The sequence below is a fragment of the Parus major genome, chromosome 3, assembly GCF_001522545.3.
Source record: "Parus major isolate Abel chromosome 3, Parus_major1.1, whole genome shotgun sequence".
Classification (NCBI taxonomy): Eukaryota; Metazoa; Chordata; class Aves; order Passeriformes; family Paridae; genus Parus; species Parus major.
The window spans coordinates 108,136,110-108,156,598 of NC_031770.1; the positions used below are offsets into that span (position 1 = coordinate 108,136,110).

The 20,489-nt window shown below is 39.7% G+C and overlaps 1 protein-coding gene across 4 annotated transcripts in view; it reads left to right on the forward strand.

Moving 5' to 3' along the window:
- SUPT3H (SPT3 homolog, SAGA and STAGA complex component) overlaps window positions 1-19,168 on the forward strand; it is a 253,101-nt gene extending 233,933 nt beyond the window's left edge. For 3 of the 4 annotated variants that reach the window (XM_015622505.2, XM_015622504.2, XM_015622506.2), the window contains exon 12: window positions 17,361-19,168. In XM_015622505.2, the coding sequence (XP_015477991.1) occupies window positions 17,361-17,405 (45 nt within the window). In that variant the 3' untranslated portion in view covers window positions 17,406-19,168. The remainder of the gene's footprint in view (window positions 1-17,360) is intronic. The other variant, XM_015622507.2, reaches the window with a different exon arrangement.
- Window positions 19,169-20,489: the final 1,321 nt, after the last annotated feature.

Genomic DNA, 20,489 nt, shown 5'->3' on the forward strand with positions numbered 1-20,489 from the left:
TTTCTAAAAGTAAGATATCACTGGAAAAATAAAAAGGAACTCTCTTGACTGTAGTACATTTTGATCGCTGCCATTGTTCTTCAGATTATGGATTAATACCCATCTATTGTTCTACTAAACCAATTCCACCTATTACTGTTCTTCTGAAATTATTTACTAAATCTTGATTTTCTGTTCTCTACTGCTGCTAGCATAAGGTTTCTTAAAGTTGAGGGGAATTAGACTGTGACTGTGTGATTTGATATAGTGGAAGGTATCCTTACCTGTGGCAGAGAGGTTGGAACTTAATGGTCATTTCCAACCCAAGCCAATCTATGATTCCATGGTTCTGTGCTTCTGCCAGCAGTACAAATAGGAGCAGATGTGCAGAAGACAAATAGTTGGTTCTCACCCTCTATGAGCATTTCAGTGGGGTTTCAGTCTAGCACTAGGTCCAATCTGGCCTCGTTGAGGGAATGCCTCTTTGGAGTGCATCTTTTGATTTGTTTTTACCCAAAAAAAGACCAGATAGTGTGCTCTGAAATCATGCTGCAGTACAAAATGATGTGCAGTAACTGAGGATGAATGGGGGATTTGTTTCAAAAGCACACCCCTGATCCAAACTAAAATATTCCTATAGATAGATCCTTTTGTACCTGATTCAGATATCTCAATAAATCCAATAATGGGCTCATCTGGATCAGCTGGTACTTAAATATTTCTGAGCATGTGTCCAAAATGATTTTTAGTATCCCACTTGGACATGCTCTTTTCACATTAATGTCACCATTGTGGAGACAGTTGTAATTCCCATTCTTGTAACTTGCGTTTATGTAGAAAATTAACACCAGAGAAATTCAACTTAGAAATAAGGCACAAGGCAATTAACAGTGGAACAAAGTACCAAGTGAAGTTCTGCATTGTCTCGTTCTTGATGACTCCAAGTGGAGGTCAAATGAATTTCTGGAAAATATGCTTTTGTTAAATTGGTTACTGGCCTAAAATAAGGGCAACTGGCTGAAATTCTGTGGTCTGTGGTATGCAGGAGGTCAGACTAGATGATCTAATTTTCCCTTCTGACTTAAAACTGTATGAACCGAGTGTGAGCAATTCCCCTGATTACAGGACACTTCTGGCCTTTGAAATCTGCAGGATCTGTCAATTACCAGAAAAGAACATTTGCAACAAATCAAGGAACTAATTTTAGGATATCACATTTTTGTATCCTGCTTTATGATGTGTATAAGCAAGAAAAAACTCCCCCCCACCTAAAGTGTGATTTAGATGAGGCCAATGGTATATTGTAAGCTTAGCCTTTGATATTGCTTATCACAACTGAGATTCAAAATCAGAGCTGAAACAGGACGTGGTTTGAGAGTTTCAATGCCAGGAAGGTTAACGGGATATTGACAGCTTTAGGAATGAAATGTCAGGGAGGAAATTAGAGCAAACATGGATCATGAGCCAGCACACAGCATGGCTGGTTTCAATAGAGGCAGCAGATCCTCTGTAGTAATGCCACCACTAATCATGGCATTATCACTGCTTCCAGATGGCGTCAACAGAAACACACAGAGCTTTTGCAGGGACCTATAATTTATCCTGATCCCTTCCTCCTCTGGATTCACCCAGAAGGAAGGCAAGTGGTACCACAGCCAGCCCCAACTGTTTTCTTTTTTTGTTTTTTTTTGCCAGGAAGTGTGGGGTGGGGCAGGATCACATCTGGGGGTCCCTGGAGCCCACCAACAGTGACTGCTCTGAGTCTTGATGGGATGGGAGCATCCACAGCTCTTCTTATCCACTTCTGTCTGATTTCACTGTGTCACCTGTAGTGGGCTGCTCCATGCCCCAGATCAGAAGGCAGATTGCAGCTCCTTTGCCCTCCTTTTAGATCCTCAATCTGCTCCTTCATTTTTTCTTTTTATTGTTAAATCAAACAGCAAACAGGTCTAGTGGAAGGTGTCCTGACTCATGGCAAGGGGTTGGAATGGACTTTAAAGTCCTTCCCAATGCAAACCAGTCAGTGATTCTATGATTCTATGATTTTATTACCTGAGTGCATGTGCATTCTCAATGAGTTCTACTCAACCACTGAAGAATCATCATTTAATCACAGATAAAAACATAGAAAACTCCCATAAGAAATGGGACTTGTTTCTAACTGTATTCTTGAAAAAGCATGTTCCTTGGAAAAATAGATAAACTCTGTTAGTCTTCACAGTAAATATGGATTGAAACACATTTGAGAAGCTGATAAATAAGGTGTGTCTCTTCAAGAATAAAACTGCAGCAAAAAAAATTATTTTTCTTGTGTACTAATATAAAGATGCAACACTGTGAAAAATAATGTCTCAAAATATACTGAGATGATGCAAGGTTATTTTCAGAAAGCTCAGATCTTAATGTTTCTTGAAAGTAGGAGATACAGATGGCAATTCTAAAAAATTTCCTCTTCACAAAATGCATCAAGAACTTTTGCACTTCCCAGTTTAAATCCCTGGGCTACCTCAGCAAACATATATGTTTAAAAAGGTGTCTACTTCTCACATTTAAGTGGATAAAAAAGGAACAGCATGCATTTCCAGTGTATTTCTTTGCCATGTGTGTCTTACACATTTTGGAGGAAGAAGTGGGAAAAGAAAGAAGGATCCAGTTGCTGCTGAGCTCTGTTTGGTTTTGAACTGTTTGGATATTTCCAAAAGCCAACTGTGGCGCCTTAAATTTTGCTTTCATCATGAGCATGGTAATTCAAAATAGCTAGCTGAGTTTTGGTTAGTGCAGCAGCAGGTCTCTTCTTATCTTTTTTTTTTTTCTTTGTAAGTAAACACCCGTGATTTATAGAATATTTTGTTTCAATTATTTTGACTTTGCCTTTCACCTCTATGACCTAGAAAATTGAGAGTGCTTTAATAACCAGTGTCCTTGTTAGAAACTTATTATGTGGCTCTTTCTGGAACAGCAAGTAAAGTATGTGGCACAGTATAAGGAATTTCAATATAATTTGTTTAGAGAGGCTGTTGCTTGACAAACCTTTTCTGAACAGGCTACATGGTAAATTAGAAATTGGAAGTCTTGGGGCTGGGATGGATAATAGACAATAGATGCTTTCACTTCTGGTTCCTGTTCAAGTCCAATCTGTCAAAGACTGAAAATAGTTCCCTTCTCAGACTGGGCAAGTGGCCTGTGAGTAAGTGGTTGGTTGATTCTGCCTGGTGCCTGATAAAATTTGCCCACAAGTCAAAAAATGTCCCCCTGTTTGGCTCCCTGGCCCAGTCATTTCAAAAGCCAAAGCTGAATCTGCATCTGTCTTCTCTTCCAGTTCAGGACCAAGATGTTTTATTAATCTGTCTTTTTATCTATTATTTTGTTTATTTGTTATATTTGGTTTTCCCCTGTTTTTTCTCTGTAACACCTGTTGGAAGTACCACATGGGACACACAAAAAAGGGTTGTTTTCTTGCTCCCTCAGTGGAGATCAGTGGTTCACAGTGGGTCAGGATCAATGATTCACCCCATCAACAACCCCCCCTGGAGGAATAAATATCACTCCAAAACATGCTTTGCTGCAATATCTCCCCCAAGATTCTGAGGGCTCTGTTGTGCCCTGAGTGACAACCACTGGCTGCTCCAAATTGGTGTTTAGGAAACTCAGAAGCACTGAGTTTATCTCTTGTGTTGGCAATGCCCACTTTGGTATTGCCAAAGCTCTTCATGTATCCTACCACAAGCAGTAGATCTGTTTTTCTACAGTTTCTGCAATAACTGCAGATATATTTGTAGACCCCTAATGTCTATTGTAGTAGTGGTTGGGAGAAAGTGAAGTAAATTTTGAATGGAATTCTTTTAAGACACAGAAATCCTTTGCTTCTGTACAGAGGAGATGATGTTGGTAAAAGACAAGGACCTGCAGAAATAAAGTTGGAAAGAAAAACAGCAGAGACAAACAGAGTCTAGTCAAAAGGGAGTGGAAATAATGAGTTATGGAAAGGTGGGAGAATGGGCTGGAAACTGAAGGGTGGGTAAGCTGAACTGGAGGGCAAAGAAGATAAATAGAAAGATAGATTGAATTAAAGTTAAGCAGAGTAGGGTTGGTAATAAAGAACTAGGCAAAAATGCTATTGTGAGGAACAGGAAAAGGTGAACAGGGAAATACAATAAGAGAAAAATGAAAATTATTCAGTTTATTGGGGAATATCTTATAGTTTCTAAGAAATGAGTTAATAGTAGTGGACCTTTTAGAAAGCTGAGAAGGAAGTAATAATGAAAAAGCAAAGAAGCGGTCAACTAGATATTATTTAAGATTTATTTCTTAGTCTGTGTAAGGTTGTAGCTGGTTTTCAAAATCTCATCATTAGGGTTTATTTTGTAGAAATGTTAGATATTATATTACTGTTCGTGCAATAATATATAATAACCAATGGCAAAATATACAAACTAGTATGTATGTATATTACTAAAATTGGTTGTCATGAAAAAACAATGGTCCAGTATAAATTAAATATAGACTAGCCCAGATGGTCCCATACCTTGTCTAAAAAAAAAAGTGAAGGGAAATCGACAAAAAGGATTTTATTTCTTTTTTGTCACAAGCTCCATGTATGTTTGGGTTCTTATTTATTTTGAAGTTTACTTTTGAAATAAGATAACTCTGTGGTTTGGGAAAGGACTGGATGAGATGACAAAATGTCTCAAATACCCATTAAACTCTTAAAAAGTCACACCTGCATTCAAGACTTGAGTGTTAGAATAGCTCCAGCATCCAAAAAATATTGGGATTTATGAACGTTTTGAGTACAGCTAGGGTGATGAACTTCTTGGCAAAATATGGGGCAACAGGCCAGTTCTCTCCCCAATGGCTGTTTTCTAGACCTACCTATGAACGTGTGTGTGTGACTGTGTCCCAGTGCCCAAGAAATAGATCTTAGCCCCACTGAAGTGCCTCAGATTCTTCTTCCCTAAAAATCATGATCTTGTGTTAGAAAGAATTTTTCTTCCCACCCATTAGGGTCTGAGGGAGAAGGTGTTGACCCCCACCAGTTGCTGCAGGATGATCATCTGCAGTAATTTCTACTAATTTAATTTATTTTCTCCATCTCATCATTTTGGCGTCTGAAACCCAGTCTGGCTTCCCTGGGCCACTTATTCCAGGGTTTTTGTGCCGTACACTGGTGAAGCAGGAAGCTGAAGAGTCAAAATGCTCCCCATCAATGGGCTGCAATGGAGTGTATTTGTGCCCTGACAATGAAAATCAGCTTCTCCTTTGGCAGTACGTGCTGCTGGAGGCTTCTGTGCGGTGTCACTTACAGCCGTGTTGTCTTTGTAGATTCCTGCTACGATGTGAGAACACTGATGAGTGGAGGGGGAAGGGACCAACCTTTCCCTTACCATATGGGAAACATCTGTACTGGGCAGCAGGGCTCTCTCTGAAGAAATGTGTTGTCATTCCATAGTTTCTTCAAAGTGTTACATAGACAAAAGGTATCAACTTGAATTTTTACCAGCCTTGGCTGTCCCAGCCTCTGGAGCCAGGCATTCACCGTAATGCCAAAGTATTATTTTAAATGAGACAGTCAGTAATGTTTTAAACTGTCTCACCCCAAAAAAATGTAACATCCACTGGAAAAGTACAGAGTAGTCAAAGTGCTCCAAAAATAAAACAAAAGAAACAATATCATGGCCTTTTATTGTGGCCCCTTAACTCTAGTCCTCTGAGAGTAGTGCTGATTGATGTCAGTGATGCAACCTAAAAATTAATGTCAATTACCCAAAACAAAATGCACATAAGTGATTTCAGGGTCTGATTTCAGTCCACAAAAGCCAGGAGATTCAGAGCTACTGGAGAGATGAAAACCTGGATTTCACATTCCCATCTTACCAATAGCCATTCTGCTGGGGGGAAAAGGAGAAACAAAGGAAAAAGGAATTACACCATTACAATAAATAATGTGCTGGAGACAACAGCTCTGTCTTTGCTGAAGCCTGGATCCACTGGGTCCCATTACATTTAAATCCAGGAACTTCAATGTGTTCTAGGCTTGGGGCTCACTTACTTCCCTACCACCTTTCTGCTTTTTTAAAATATAAACACTTTTATTGTTTTAGTTAACAATAACATTTAATGAGATCTAACTAACTCTTCATTTAAAGTAATTATTTAATATTCTTTCATTTCCAGCCACTGGAAGTGGGGATGGTGCTGTCAGCATGATTAGCCCATGTTATCTATTTGATGCAATAATTACACATCCAAACGGGGTCAACCCTGCACTCTCTGATAAATGAACATGCAGTAATCGAGATGTTCTGGTGTCAGCATGCACACAAATCAAAATGTTCTAACATCAAAGAAGTATGTATGAAAAAACTTCCATACAGGATTTAAATATTCCTTGATGTTATTAAAAAAATATGGGCTGTGATATCATGAAAAGCCCATGGTGGGGTTGCAAGCGAGTAATCCATCTCCCTATTCCTAAACCCATATATAGTGACTGAACAATGGCAATCAGCCAGAAGAATCTTGTGGCCTGGCCAGTTCATTTTCAGACAAGTATCACTTTTATAGATGTGCATATAAATGTGTGTCTGCTCTTAAACTGGACACAAGAGAAAAAGATGAGATGCGGTAAAGAAAAGAGAGTTTGATGTGATGGGTCAAACCACTGAGATATTGTTGATGGCATTGGTCTGTCCTTGCATTTCAAAATAAATTTCATTTAAGTATCATGTGCCATAGGAAGTGACTTGAAATTAGGTCTGTGGAAGGGATCTATAGCATGGAGGTTCTTAGTCTGTTGAGTTATTTAACTTGCTTCACAAAGTTAATATTATTTGCCCACCCCCAACCACAAACAATCAGTCAGCAACTATCAAAAGGAATTTTTAGTCACTTCTAGGAAGAACATCTTGGTATCCTGTTATTCTCAGCAACCATCCCGTGTCCCTGGGATGACCCATTTGATCAAGATGTTCGGCAGGTAAGAAACAGATGGACAGAAAGACATTTTGAAAGATTCAAGAGAACTTGAACCATAGATTAGAGAGACTTGAAGTCTATGGCCACTTGTGAACCAGCTTTTCCAACATATGATTGTGGATATGATGCCATTTAAAAAAGTATAATGTAACAAAAAGCCTTCACTTCCTTGGGATCCCAAGTTCCTTGGTGCATTCTTACAGCCCAGAACTTTCCCACAGCTCTCTGAAAGTGTAATGAGGGCTCTCCTCTGTCCTGCAGGTAGGAAATGCTGGGGAGAGCAGGACCAGGCTCTGGAGCTTGAGTAGTGGCCAGGAGGGGACTGCCCTCTTCACATGTCCCAGCTCATTCCTTTATAAACAAAGCCATCCCAGGTTCCAGCTCCTCATGTGCTCAGCATATTTCAGCAGTGAGATTGAATTGCAGGAGATAGTGAGCAGGGCCACTATCACCCAGACACAGTCAGGATCTGGTGTTGTACACAAATCATAGAATCATTTAGGTTGGAAAAGCTCTCTAAGATCATTGAACCCAACCATTAACCCAGCACTGCCAAGCCCAGCACTAAAACCAGTCCCCAACTGCCACATCTACACATTGACCACTTCATTCTTGTTACCTATTTTTTCCTTCTTCTATTTGATTTGCATAAGAAATCAGTCATTCATACTCCTTTCTTTTCCAAATCCTCATGCTTAAATCTGACTTGAATGGGATAAATGTGTCATTACTTTTCCAAGACTGGCCCAATATTTAATGGGTTGTGACTTAAGGGAGAAGCATCCTTCTGTGATTATCACCAATTACTGGTGAAGTGTTAACTGTTCAAACCAATTAACTGCTCTGCTTTGTATTTTTTACAGGCATATTGCATTCTTTGTATAAGGAGTAGGACATCCTGAATGTAATTAAAGAAAAACTTTTAATTTCCTAAATTATAAATGCTTACCATCATCAAAAATCAAATACCTGTATCAATACATGCCTGGATTATTGTTCAAATTAAGGAAGGAGCTTTGTTTTGAAGGATAGGCACATTTGGCTTTCATATTTAGTGAACCATTTCTTAAGTTTGGATTTGATCCTGATTTTCAGAAGTCCAGGAGGGACCAGGAAACCTATTTTGATTCAGGGCTATTTCTAATATAAATGTCATAAAACCTGGTAGTATATAATAATTTATTCTGCTGCTAAAATATTGGTTTAACTGGTTAAACCACCTCAGCACTTGGATTTTTTTCTCCAGCGCGTTGCAGAAATACATGTGCAAGATCGATTGGATGCCATTCTGCAGCCTAATCCTAGGTAATTTATTCTGTTTTACCTGAGAGAAAGGTCCAAATATATGTTTTTTCTGGTTTTAATCAGTCCAACCTACAATTGACTCAACTTTTGCCTGAATAAGGAGTGAGTAAAAACTGAGCAAGAGCCTCAAGATTTGGCTTTTATTCATTAACCTCAGGGCAAACTTCATTTTGTGTAATTTTTAAGCTATTAAAATGTTGGTTGGCTTCCATCTGAGCTCAAATGCCTAATATCACCAAATAATTATGTGTAGATGATGAAATGAGAAAACAGGGATGTAGTCTCCAAATGCATTTCAGTCTGGGTGGCTGAAATGGCTCATAACATTCAATGCATGAAAATGGGGTGGATTGAATAAATTAGCAGAATCACAAAAGGAAACCACTATAGGAAATAGTTTTACACGTGTAATCACTGAAATACTCTAGTGAATGTGTCAATCTGTACTAAATAAATATATTTGTTTATAGACATGTTCTGTATTAGCTTCCACTCTTTCACAGCACTTTGCCAAACAAAATCCCACTAGAAGTAGGATGTTCGCACCCGAGTAGGAGTTTCTTGGATAAATATTTTTTCTATATTGAGACCAAAACCACTTCTACAAATTTCAGACTTTGATTGAAATAGTATATTTCTTTTGCCTCTTTTTTTTTTTCTCTTTTTTTTTTTTCTCCCCCCTCTTCCCATCTCTTTCACTGGCAGCCACTGATGCATTACCTTAATTCCTCTTACCTCCCACTGCTCCGGTGCGCCGGCGCCCCTCTGCAGACAGAGCACATCAGTCAGGGCTGAGCAGGGTGAGAAGTGGCTGTACCCCAGTGCTGCCACCAGCCTGAGAAAATTCCTCTCTTCACAGACCCGAGTTGTTGGTTGGGCTCTCATTTCCCCACTGAAAAGCTCTGTTGAATCAGAGAGCAGAGGTGCTGTGCCCTCTGCAGAGAGCGTTTGCAGGATGCTTTCAAGAGGTGGGGGAGAAGTGTGTTGCAAAATGTCATTAGATGCTGCTTTTCATTACAATTTCAATAGTTTTAAGGGAAAAATGTAGGTGAACTGTCTTGGCTTCCCAAATAATTTAATTTCAAAGTAATACCCACTCCTCCTATGCAATAGCTGCCAATTTCAGCATCCTTTTCTATATATCTGGTATTTTAGCCATTACAATGGAAGATATAATGCAATGAAAATAATAATTATGGCATAGTATACAATATATTCAAAGTCTCATGTATTAGCTCTGTAATCAAGCAGTCCTCAAAAAAAGGTTTTCAGTGAGTGATAGTATTTCTGTTTCAAAGGCAGGGGAAATGGAAGCACTGAGGCACTAAGTGGTTTGTCTGAGGCCACACAGCAAGTAAGTGTCAGAGCTGGGAGCAGAGCCCAGCCCTGGCTCCTACCCTTGTACTCAGACGACTGTACCACACCATATTGTTTCCAAATAAATTTGCTCTTTAGGTCCTATGCTGAGGTCATGAGCAGTGGTGACACAGAGGGGGAATTTAACCTCTTCTGTCACTTCCTACAGAAAAAACCTTGAGCTTCTATAGCAGAAGAAAACCTTAAAAAGTCAAATAAAGTTATCCCTGGAGACAGGGAGCCATCCAGGTTGTTTGGTGCTGAATTGCTCTCAGGCTGAATGAGATTTTTATTGTTAGTGGTATATTTTCACATGGGAGTGCTGTGACTGTGCAGTGCCCTGAGTCATCAACCAGAGGTTTCAGTGTCCAATCATACCTCAAGTCTCAAGACTTACAGCTTTAATTTAATTTTCTGATATAATAAAGTTCCATGTGTACATTATTGTTGCCATGCAGAGAAAGCAGTGAGTTGAGGCACATCAGGAAGGGAGAGTTTGATCCTTGAACAACTCCAGGTGTTTTGACCAGTGAGGTAGTAAAAATACAAGTGAACTAATTGCACTGCTCATGAGGAGATCAGGGACACTCAGGAACCACTGCCTTTCCAGTTGGTGAGGGGATTAAGCTTTACCAATTATTCTGGATTCCAACAGGTCATATCCATCAAGGTCTGATGCTTGATGGAGACCTGCTGTGTACTTTGTCAGCAGTGTGTCCTGGGCAGACAGTTACGGGCCATTAGACCCAAGGCAAGAGGAACTTGCTGGATTTGAACTTTCTCCACAGGAAAGGCAGCTAATGCTGTCCAGGGAAGAGGTGATGGAGCCCTGCTACAGGTTTTGTAGCCTGGGGGCAGGCATTCCTCTCCCTGACTGTGAATGGAGCGTGTGGTTGAAGTAGGGCTCAGAACAGGAATTTCTATCACAGTGCAAAGCAGCGTCGCCTTCCCTCTGACAATTAAAAAGAGTTTCTTGCTCTCAGACAAATAAAGCCCATTAAAGCTGGTGGCAGTGATGGGAAAGACTTTGTGAAAATATGTTTGTTTTACAAAGCTGGCTGCCAAGTATTGTTTTATAGTTCCGTTTTTTCCTTCTTTCTCCACTGTTTACAGTACCCTCTGAGAGACTTAAAATGATCCCTCTCTCCCCACCAATTTTGTTCCTTTTTTCTCTTGGCAGACACTGGTACCCCACTCCCACACCCCAGTTCTTGCTGCAACAGAAGCCATGATCCTTTTGCCTTGTTTTTCTTTTTTACAATACCAGCCCAGCCCCAAGAGCAGCATTTTCTGGTTAACTGCAGCACTGCAATTTTGGCCAAATACACTGGAGGACAGTATACACAGAGAGCAGTACAAGCCCTACATTTTGTTCTCCATCCAGTAGTGGTACACAGGCTGTCTGAAAATATTTGGTCCTTGTTTTCCAGTGATCCTACATTTCCATCAGCCTTGGGAATGTCATTTATCCCAGAAGCAGAGAACAAAAATAAAAAATTTGGATAGTTGAGATCTAGAGTATGTTCTTTAACAGACTTGGATGCTATGTCCTGTATATATCCCATTCCTATACACAGCAGCCCAGTTTTACAAAATTATTTAAGAAGTTTATGCCACTAGCAGGTAAAAGGTCAACCAAAGCCCAGAGCTGACTTTGCTGGGAAGCATTTTGTTGATGAGTGGTTTATTGGAGTAGTGCTTTTATCAGTGCATGATGTTTGTGGATACCTACATGAAGTGGTGTGATCTCCAGCCCCTTCCTGAGAGCAGGTACTCTGGCATGGACACTGTGGCTGTCCCCTGTCTCACCAGGCTGAGGACTCAGGGAACAGACCTCAGGAATGCAGCTCTTGGTGTTCCTTCCACCTAACTGAGGTTTCCTGGGATCTAGTGTAAGCACCAATGTGGTTGTGCTTCCAGAGGGACTGTTACGGTACGGATAAAAGGATGCTGTAGCTCTCAGCACATTGGTCTGGCCTCATCATAAATGAAATCCACGAGATTTCATGGCTACAGCAGGGCAGGTCAGCCAGAGCATCATACAAGTAAGTCTGTAATGTGCTGAACCTGGGTGTCCATAGATACATATTTGGGGTGTGTTATTCATTACAGACCATGTACAAGACATTACAAGACATGAAGCGCTCCCGCATCCTTTGAGTAATATCAGACATCTGTGCTTTGGCTACTGATTAAAGATGGGTTTGTGGAATCAGAGCATTCAGTGCTATTGTTTTAAATTGGAGGGAGAATTATCCATTATATTTCTTTTGTAACATGGATGCACTTTTAATAAATAGACTTTATATCCACATGAATTTATTTAAACTTAAACAGAAGCAACTAAACAACACATGGATTTTCTTTTTCAAACAATGTTGCTTATACTTTGCCTCATAAACTAATTATTATTTTAATCTCTAAATAAGCTGACACTTCTTTGCATGTGGTTTGTCTGTTCAGGCTGGGAAAAATTAGAGAAGTATTAAAGAATTAGGAAGGGGTTTTAATCTCGATGTTTTTATGTACAAAGAGTTATGAATCTGTCCAGGGTGACCTGTTTGATATTATGGCAAGCTAATGAAATTTCAAAGTTAACATTTCCCAAATAAAATGGAAAGAAGAGACAGGGAGAAAAGGAGCAGATTGAAAATTAGAGAATCTTGGTGGTTTATGGGTTCCAGGTTATTTGGAATGGAATGAAAGTTAATGCTACATCCTTTTTTCCATCCTGCCAGCCAGTGTCTGATCCAAGAATGTCTCTTATTTAAAGGGCAGGGCTCCCTCCACTGTTCTTTAAATAAAGGCTCTCACTGTCTGAGGTCCAACCCTCCCTGATTTTCACAGTTACATTGTAAGACCGCACAAAGAGAATTATTTCATGGAAAGAAGTTTTGCATATGATTCCCCTATCACAAACCTGCTCAAGTCATATGGTTTGATTTACATTTATGCAAATGTGAGAGAATAGAGTAGAATTACCCAAGGCGGAAAGGACCATGGCATGTCACAAACAAGATGTGCCTATTTGCATTTATGTTTGCTAATGAAGTTCAGCCAGGTCTTGCTCTTTGATTTGGATGTCTCTGTCTGCCATTCCACTTTATGAGCTGTAATTAAACCACTCGCCCACACACATACAAGAGGACACCAAGAAAAGGAAACTTCAAGTTTTATAAATGCTGTTCTGTAACTGACTTATACAGGGTTTATAATTCAGGATTTACCGTCTCTAAGTGATACAACAGGCCTGCAGTGTGACATTGTGCTTAACTTGAATGCAAGGAGAACTGCAAATTTAAACCAATGTAGGATTTGGCCCAATAAACTTTGGTCTCAGGTGCCCGCTGGAGATGTTTTACCCCAGACTTTCCAAATTTTATCCCAAATAAAAATTAAGCCTCAGCCCACTCAAAAATCACAGCTGTTTCATTCTCCTGCCAAAATTATTCTTTCTCATCATGCTACAGCTGTGAAATTATGCACTAGTGTAAATTGTTAACTGGAAACCATTTCTAGCTGAGGTGCCTGTTCAGAAGTCTTGGTATTCTAATCTACTCTGTTCTCTCATTGAGGAGTACTTACACATTTTCATGTTTGGCTGGGACTTGTTTCTGTAAATGGTAGAATCACAGTCTGGGTTGGAAGGGATGTTAAAGATTGTGCAGTTCCCATCCCCTACCACGGTCAGGGACACCTTCCACTATCCCAGGTTGCTCCAAGCCCCATCCAACCTGGCCTTGGACACTTTCAGGGATGGAGCAACCACAGCTTCTCTGGGCAATCCGTGCCAGGCCTCACCATCCTCAGCGGGAACAATGTCTTCCTAATATCCAATCTAAACCTACTCTCTTTCAGTTTAAAGCCATTCTCCTAGTCCTAAACTGCTAATGAACACAATTATCTGTCCTTAAATTGTCCTATGAACTCTTCAGTAAGCTGTCCCATTTCATGGGACCTGCTGTGAGGACAGGAATTTTGCTGCCCTTTTCTTGGAGTAGTTCTTTTTGGTCCTTCATAATGACACTGCCGTGGGCTACCACTGCCAGAGAGAAATGGTACTGGAAACAAAGGGAGTAGAAAATGGATGATTTTTCATTAAATTTGAGGATTTGCTTGGCCAAGTTGCCTTGTGTCTGCTGGCTTTTTAAGCTGTTAGTTTTTCCTTCTTTCACCAAACTAAGGGCAAAGCAAGATGCTGTTTTTAGGTGACAGCAGTGAACACTGCCTATCTTTCCTGCTTCATTGTGCCTCCTTTCAGATTGCTGGAAAAAAGCCTGCCTTCACTGATTAAATATTGATAGTGTTTCCAGAGAGGATCCTGTGTCAGAATCCAATGTGCTTTGACAACTTGAAGGAGCAACATTTTCAAGGGAGCATTCCATTATAGAAGATGCCTGAGAAGATTCTTTAAAAGATGCCTTCATGGAGTAGACTCGTAGAGTGGTTGGGGTTAGAAGTGGTGTTAAAGATCTGGTTCCAACCCCACTGCCATGGGCAGGGGTGGACTCATTAGGTCAGGGTAGGACTAAAAAACGAGGACTAAGAAGCAAAATTATCACAAATCTCCCCTAAACTGGAGCAGGTGGTAAGAGTGGCCTGGACAAGATGAAGGTCGTGTTTCTGCTTTCACATTGTCACAGACTGTGCATCCTCTGGCTCTGGTTGGCAGCAATCTCTCCTTCTACCTTCAAGGAGGTCAGAGAAAAGGAAGAAAAAGCTTGTCATGTGATATCAAGGAGCAGGAAGTGTTTTTATGGGAGCTAGATTAGCCAGATAATGTTAGATCACCTTTTCAGGGTGGGGAAGCCATTCTGGGAAGGCAGACTGTATAATTTGGGCCAGGTTAGGTGATTCTCCATGCCTGAAAGGTGGTCCCTTTACCACCCCTGCACATACTGGGTACAGCATGAGGCTGACAGAACTTCAGCCATAGCAGAGACTCAGCCCACAGCAGGAAAAGTCAGAGCACAGCCTGGTAGTAAATTTTAAGAGAGAACACACAGAAAATTTGGATTCAGTAGACACTTTTCCAGAAAGGGCTCCAGGAGCCAGAAGTCCATAGACTCATGTTATCTCTTGACAGCAAGACATATCCAGCAAAATGGATACAGCTATTTTAATCCCACATCAAGAGCCTGCATCATCCTCTATCTGTAATTCTGAGCCAAATAATCATATTTAAAAAAAAAATAAAATAAATGAAATGTGGATGCTGCCAAAGTGGCATAAAGCACCCAGAAGTGTCATCCAAACCCTCTAAATTATCTCCAACCACATTAAATGGCTGCCACATACATCTAAACTCTTGCAAGGGCACATACACATGTGAATTTTATGAAAAACATCTTGCTGTTTCTCTTCATGCTTCTTGGCATGTAAAGATCTGCCTTTCAGTATCACAAATTCAGCTGTATAGATCTTAAAAGATATCTGGTATAACTGAAAAAAATGGGATGTCTGTAAAATACTTTTGCTCTGCATGAAAAGTATTTTGGAGGTTAACCTTTATTATCTAGGAATGTATCAAAACGAGAACGAAGTGTTATCTTGTTATGGAATGGGATGAATCAAACTCCCTCCTCTGAAATACTGATTTTCAAAACAGTTACCTTTATGCTGAGGTTGAAGGTATGGATGGTTTCTGGGTAAAATGCTTCAATTTATGGCTAAATTCCATAGCAAAATATACATATATCAGAATAATTTTGCCTGGCTTGGGAAGGAAAAAAATGTGTTGTTTTCATTATTGCTGTACTTCATAATGGCTTCAGGAATTTTGTTGGTCCTTTCCAAAGAAAGTGAACTTCAGGCAGAGATTAAAGCAGAGGAAATTTCGGCCTAAGGGCAAATGTTTCAGAAATTTTAAAGTATGTGAAAAGGGGAATGAGGTAGGAAATAGTTCTCAATCCTAACTATAGCCACACTTTTTATATCACTAAATATAGACAGTGGGTGTGCCCAACTCTCCAAAGGTGTTATCCTGCCTGCCATGAAACTGGCTTCTGAAATGACCTTTGCAGGGATATAATTGGCTGTACAGCACTGCCCATGTTGGAAAATGTTACACTTCGTTATTTCCCAGGTGAGCCCAGCCAAGCCCAACTTTGCTTCACAACCAAAATTCCTTCTGCAAAATTCAGCCTTTTATCTTTCATGTAGATCCAGCTTTGTGCTTGGGATCATTTGTCTCCAAGCAAACTGCACAGTAGTCCTGAATATTTTGTTTTATGTGTTAAAGGTTGTTGCTTGGGTTATAAAGCCCTGTGAAACTATCGGGGTCAAGCAGCTAAAAACATTACTTTTGCATTGACTTCCAAATGCCAGCCATAATGGTTTGGGCAAGCTGAACATCCAAACTGCCTTGGACTTTCTGTTTGTGGTTGTGGTAATATATTGGATTCTTTCAAAATTATTGGCTAGTCTGTTTTGGGCATTTCATGTTTGGGTATAGAGTCTTTGGATTTATTTTGTGTTTTGTTTGTGGTGATACTGTCATGTCTTGGCTGTATATCCCAGAGCTGATGTTCTGCTCTTCAACTTTAATGCCATATGCTGCTAGATCTCCAGACTGAAGTGTGGTGTTAATGTAAAGGCTGCTGTAATGAACATCTTGTACATATTTCCTTTTGCATATTCACTGTCTGTAAAACGTCTCTCTGAATACATCCTTACTGCTTTTGAAATTATTTCTTTACAGTTCAGTATAAATGCTATTTATACCCAAAGTTGTTTGAGGTTATCCTTTGCTCCTAATGTTACTCTAGTTTAAAAGAGGAGAAATTGATCTGGCTGAAATTAATTAGGAAATTGGTAGAGCCACTAAAAATGGTGGTTATATATGGCACTTCCTATGTGCTTCAACTGAAGAGGTACAAAATAAATCTGATGAAGCACTAACTGTAATGAAATAAATTACTACATTTTTGTTTTTAAAACAGGATGGCTGCTGAAGGTGAACCAAATAAAGCAAAACTATTTAAAATTCTTTGCTTTTTTAAAGATAATGTTAATAGAAAAAGAAAGTATTTTTAAACTGAGAATATCTCCTTACATTATAGGGTTTTCAGTGACATTAAAAGGTATAGCTTCCTATATTGATTCAGAAAAAGCTGTTAAAAATGCATGAAAGGTATTTTAGGCAGCCAGTGTCACAGGATCTTTTAAAATTATTTTCTCAAGTCCCACTTAACTCCTGCGCTTCTTTACCATTGGAAACACGTCATCCCAGTTACAATATATGGGATATCAAATTATTTCCTACTGACCAGAGAGTCTTTAAGATTAATTTGGGTTTGGAGTGGTGGGGATTATACCAGTGTCTGTTTGCATAACTTCAGACTCAGACTATAAATTAAGCTTGGAAAACTGAAATTATTCAACAATTTATATAGTATTCAGGCAATTTTGAAATGATTCTTGAACATGGTGAATAGTGCTTATAAAGGACAAACAGGTTCAGCAGAATGGTGTATTTTTGTCTCCTCTATTTTGCAGGCAGTTAACAAAGGAGGATGTTACATTTTTGCCTATCTCTTGCTCTCCTGAAATAGAGTCACTAACCACTTGTTAACCACACTGATTTTTTAATAGACAAAGTGGTTGCTTACAGCTTCCCCACCAGAAATGTTCAGATTAAGAGCACTATTAGATTGCAGCCAGAATAGCCTACAAAACAGGAAGAAAGCCTTGCCTTTCTCTCGGCCTCCTTCCCTTGTTGAAGCTGATGTGATAATTCACTGCAGATTTTCTCTTTCCCTGACAGAGTGCCTACCGCAGGAATGGGATGACTTTTCTCGCCTGCTGATGTGGATGTGGCTGCAGCAACAGGAAAGACAGTATTATATTAAGGTGATTTTCTTTTCCCCTCCATGGAAGGAAAAAAAAACCAAGCTCCAATGTCTCCATGTACCAGTGAGTGGGCTGGTTTGTTGTGACTATCTGCTGGCTGTCTCTGTCTCTTTTTCCAGCCCCCTCAATCGTTATTCTTGTTTACTAGCTGGAACATTTAGCTAATTAATGGCAGGATGTTTGGGATAGGGTGTAGGTGGACAAGAATGCAGCTCAGACAATGCTGGAGTTTGCAGGGGACTTTCTGGCTGCCATGTCATTTTTATTTAAGTGTCTGGAAGTCTGTATGTTCTCCAAAAGATGTTTTTTGTAAAGCAGGATGGGGCAGGAAGAGGCCAGATATAGACTGGGTTGTGTTGGTTCATTAGGTTGTATAAAGGTTATGTAGTTTTCTTTGCATTTTTTACAAAAACAAAAACTATTTCCCTCTATTTTCTACTAATTTCCACTTGTTTCCATCAATTAATATGTGTTCATAGAGGATAACCCAGTTCAGTCCAGTGAGGGGATTTTGATGACAGCCATACCAAGTTTGGATGCAAAGATATTCAGAAAAAGTTCAGGTAAACTAAACATTACCAGATAGAGACTTGGCTTGTTGCAGACCCAAAGATGGGCTAAGTGCTCACACCCAAATTTTCAATATTGGCATCTCCTAAGGTTTGAGCCATCATTGTCCAAAATCAAAGAAAGCCTTTGCAGTGGCTTGGCACTGGAGTGGATCCCTATCTGGAAAAATACATTCTAAAGTATTTAGAGCAGTGTTTCAATAACTGTGTCTGTCTCAGTGGTTCTAGGCAAGGGCTTAATGTTGTGTACTTGCTCAGCATTTGCTGTAGGAAGCAGATGTTGTCCCTGTTGTTGACAAAGGCAGCATTACTGTTGGATTTGCTTAAAGAAGAAACCAGCTCTTTTTCCTTTTTTTTTTATATATATATATTTTAGCTAACATTGTTTGTTTTCAAGATTTTTTTTTTTTATTTTTTTTTTTAAATCTCAGTCCCTGCCTCCATGCTTGTTCCCATCCCTTTGCTCCTCCAGCCTTTGCTGGCCTCACAAGCACATTCATTTCTTCCTGTAAAAACCGTACAAATATAGAGCTAACCACGGCGATGCTTGAGCAGGGAAAAGGGCTCCTGCTTCAGCCCCTCACCAGGATCTGCTGGCACATCCTGCTGGTGTCCCTGTGGTATCCACACACCAGGGGTCTTCATCTGCCCTGAGCTCAGGCTTGGAATCCAACTTAAGCCTCAAGTTAATACAGAGCACTCAAGGGATCAAAGGAGAAAGCGAAGTATTTTATTTAGTGCAGCCATCCTCCTCCTCTGTGCTTAGTATGTGAGGTCTTAATTTTTCACTCCTGCTCTGTGCTCCTCTTGTGGTCCTTTGTAGGTGGTTTTGTTGTCCTGCTCTCCTGGACCTGCTTGCAAAAACTTTAAATATATGTGTATTTTTTAAATAAATGGAAAAATTCTCTTTGCAACCAATGTATTGTAAAAGTAAACGTCGTACGTCCAATATTGCTGCCATTCATAAATTGCTTTTATCTTTTATCTGCTTACACTTCTGTTTTCTGGAAATTTTCTGTGTGTAAAGGACTAACAGTAATGTGTACAATGTATTAAACGAGGGAGGGGGAAGTTTTCTGATGTTCCATTTGTGCTTCTTGAAATATATGATTAAACTTTTCTTTTTATCATCACTCTTTATTTTTGTTGGCATCCTTAATCATGGAAAATTATATGCTTGCTGTAAACATCCAGACTTTTTTAAAAGAACACCAGCATTTATTGTATTTGGTTTCGATCTGCAGGGATACAGACAGAAGAAACCATTTCAGGCACTGGGTACTGGAATCTAAATTCCTTCTGTTGCTGTCTCTCTCCCAGATTTTACATTTTAAAATATGCATAAGCAGGAAAAATACTGGCACTTATTTTTTACTGGTCTCCTTAAAGTCCCAGAGAATGAAGACTCAACATACATTTCTCTCAGAAATATGACAGATCATGTTTTTGTTGGTCTGCTCTGTGTTTGTCTATCTTGAACAGCCTGACAGGCAATTATTTATAAAATCTGGGTTTGCCCAGTAAACCCATATAATAACCTTTCACTTCTCTGCACAAGTCAGGGAGCTGAATTTAGAGTCAAACAAGGTATGTTGTGTCTCCCTATCTTGGTATAACCCAGTTTATTCTTATTTTGGGAAGTAATCACTTTTTTTCTCATCTTTAGAGTTTTCTTTAACTCCTCTTAAAACAAAAATGCAACCAGTAATACTTGTGCTGCACTTGGAGTGTTTCTTAGCACCACTTCCCATGCTGCAGAAACAGAGATGTCTATTTAGGCCAGTACTACATATTTTTATTATATGTAAAAAATTCAGCTTGAGATTCAGTTAATGGCTGCGTATGAATAGCTTTACACTTCTGTAATTTCAACTTGCAGATCATTTCTATTCTTAGCCAGGATTTATTGGTACTGAATCAGGTAATGTTGATTATTTCATATTAGTTACCTGAAGAAGGAAAACTTCAGTTTCGGTAGGAATATGACTGTGTATCATTAAGGGAGTGTGAGTTTTGCTCTCAGCTCAGTGCCTGCCCTGCTCTGTGGTTAAACTGCCTGTTTTTTTCAGTTTTTATTTCAGCCATCCACAAAACAGGGATAAAAGTTCAGCTTAAAACTCATCAGAGGTGAGGGAGCCACAACACAAATTTCTAGTTGGGCTTCATCTCATTTCCTGGTCCATCCTCTGTCAGTCTTTCCTCTGAGAAAAGCAAACCCTGTAAAAGACTTTTGTCTTTGTCTGGAAATTGGGAGAAGCTGACAGTGCTCCAGATATTTCTCCAGAGACACTCAGGACCCTCCAAAATATGCTGCCCTGGGTTTTTGGGGCACACTTCTCTTTGTCAAATGTCCATCTCACTTAAGAGGGAAATACAAAAAATGTGTTTTGGCATTTCTTGGGTGTGGATGAACCTTTGTGATGCATTAAGGTTCTGCCATCAGCCATGTATAGA